The following is a 2,597-nucleotide window of genomic DNA, read 5'->3' as shown; positions in this document are numbered from 1 at the left end:
AGCCTCAGTCTCATCCACAACTTAAGTAAGATTTGCTTTATCCATTTTCTTTTCTCCTCGTAACACAGATTTTGTTGTCCTAACTGTAATTTGGGAGTTGGTCTAATATTCAGGAAAAAATGTGCATACGTTCCCAAGTCTAAAATGAGGTTAAAACATTTCAAAAAGCTTATTCTCTGTCTATGATTAGTAAGACAGTATCATCAGTTATATCCTAAGCACTACACAAAATTTCATTTATTGGTTGTGTAATTTCTGCCCCAGCTAGGTCTGAAAACTCATCATCTTTCTCGTATTTGTTTTCTCCGTTTCATGTCACTGACTCATGATCTGGGTGTGCTGTAAGCCTGCACAGAAAAGAGGAAGTCTTATCTATTTAAACTTTTAACCTTGCAGTCACTCAGACAACAGATTCCAGTTTCAGAAGGCCTATCTCAGAAACAATCCAAATGAACATGCTAGACAGTGGCTGCCAAACCGTGTTTCTTTATGTTCATGGTTATATGCTGCTGCTACTGACTGTACAGCACAAGCAGTTCACACGGGCCCTTCCCAGGGAAGGGCTCGCACAGAAAACTCTGTCACCTCTCTGCTGGAAGATGCCTTCATGCACCGCACGCCATTGTTGCTGTATCTAGCCAGCCGCCTGCTGCAGTAAAGAATATGAAAAGGGTCGGTAGCTATATCCCCTCTCACAGCTTAAACCCAGGGAACAGAAAACGGGGGGAAGGTATTAGCAATGATTTGCTGTTTTTCAACATAGCGATCCTGACTCACGCTATTGCCGGTAGAGTCACAGACACATTCTACTGATTTTGGTAAGTACAAAGACTGGCATGCAGTCTTTGTTTTATCCAAGTAACACAGATCCCCTTCTTCCACCCACTCAAATGCCAATACTAGTGTGAACCAATTCTGAGTCCTCACCTGAGCACGATTCAGCGGAAAAGATGTGGTAGGTGACAATATGCGAAGATGACAATATTTCCCTTGCCTTCCTAGGGCAGTGTATTTCTTTACTCTGTGTTGTAATCATAAAACTCAAATTAATTCATCCGTTATTTAAGTATACGTAGAGAATAGGAAGGTTGATTTTCTTAAGCAAGATAGTTTATAGTTTGAAACTTAACTTGTGAACTTCTGACATTTAAGAAAAACAGTTAAGAACAGGTACAGAAGAACTGTACCACATACTGTTTCCCAGCTTTCTCCCTTTCCTTTAGTTCCTTGCTCAAATCTAGATTCATTTTTCTCTTCTTCAAATGGAAGAGCATAGTCTCTATTTAAAATAAAATAAAAAAGGAGAAATTAAAGTTTTTAAGATGCCAGCTGTAATAAGAGTAGTTTTTCTAACTTTCAAGAAGCAGTTTTAGGTCCACACCAAGACTCAGATCTCCTGCCTGTAGGATTAACTCTATTTGCATGTGTATGCTTTGTATTCACCCACATGCTGTTGCCTAACCTGTATGTACATGTTATTAATCTGTGAATAAATATTTAATTAGGCTACTTATTGTGTTACTAATCAAGTCAAGTGCTGCTTCCCACCCTCCCTCTTTCAGTGAGTACAAACAAACATTTATCAGTCTATTCTCATTAACACAACTATAATTTATGAAAAACCTAAAACGCCTGTAGCACTGTTTGCTGTACATTATTAGTTTAGAGGTAAGAAGCTGCAAACCATGAGTATAAGACAATCTGAATAAGAAAAGTGTTTCAGTTTTACTACAACCAAAACTGAAATCCTGTTACTGTACTGAGATAAAAATGAAATCAGTTAACTAGTTTTACTAATGCATGGATATCTTCACAAAAAGATTATAATGTTTTCTATTTAAATTCAAGCCTACTTTTCAAATACTATTTTATCTGACAAGTCATGAGTTAAAGTTTTAAACTTCAGACGTTTTCCTTCTTGTATGTTATTTTATTCATGCTTACAAAGACTTATACCGTAGTTACACGATAGCACTAAAAACAGAATAGCATTGCTAGCTAACTGCTTATAGACAAGAAAAATTATATCTGATTTGGGGTTTTTTTTTTAAGATATAAAGTGTCATTAAGCCTCCCTTAAGGATCAAACGTCCAATATAAATATAGGAGAGAGAGCACGTTACAACTTCAGGATTCATTCTTCAAACTTTTGCCAATATACCTAATTTTTCTTTGTGCGTAACTGTGTGCAGCCTTAATCATCCTGTGTTGGGTGGCAATTTGGATTTAGCAGGCAGGCCCACTTTTTCCTTAAGTTCTAATTTACGTCATCCAATTTGCTGCAATACAGTGTTTCAGATCTGTAAAAAAAGGAGTGTCTTCTCTAAAGAAAAAACTTATCCTACTTCTCAAACCAAAGTACAGAAGGAATGTGCTGTATTGCAGCAGCTCTGTATGCTACATCTAACTATATTGCTTGTCCATTGTGCTCACATGCAAACTGTCTATATCTCATGGACATTTTTCCTCTTCTCATAATTTATACGTTATATGTGGATGGAAGCTGGTAGACAATATGACCATACAAAACATGTTGCATTTTTGTCTTGCAGCAAGTCGCAGTCTTTGACAAATGCCTTCAGTTTCACAGAATCATC

At 37.0% G+C, this 2,597-nt stretch overlaps 1 protein-coding gene across 1 annotated transcript in view; it reads left to right on the top strand.

Moving 5' to 3' along the window:
* The window catches only part of LOC104083052 (synapsin-2-like), a 119,617-nt gene that overhangs the window by 116,934 nt on the left and 86 nt on the right, over positions 1 to 2,597 (top strand). The window contains 2 exon segments of the mRNA XM_009586413.1: positions 3 to 25; positions 2,553 to 2,597. Coding sequence (XP_009584708.1) covers positions 3 to 25; positions 2,553 to 2,597 — 68 coding nt within the window.

The sequence above is a fragment of the Fulmarus glacialis genome, unplaced genomic scaffold (genome assembly GCF_000690835.1).
Source record: "Fulmarus glacialis isolate BGI_N327 unplaced genomic scaffold, ASM69083v1 scaffold6001, whole genome shotgun sequence".
In the NCBI taxonomy this organism is placed as follows: Eukaryota; Metazoa; Chordata; class Aves; order Procellariiformes; family Procellariidae; genus Fulmarus; species Fulmarus glacialis.
This window is presented reverse-complemented; position numbering and strand designations above follow the sequence as displayed.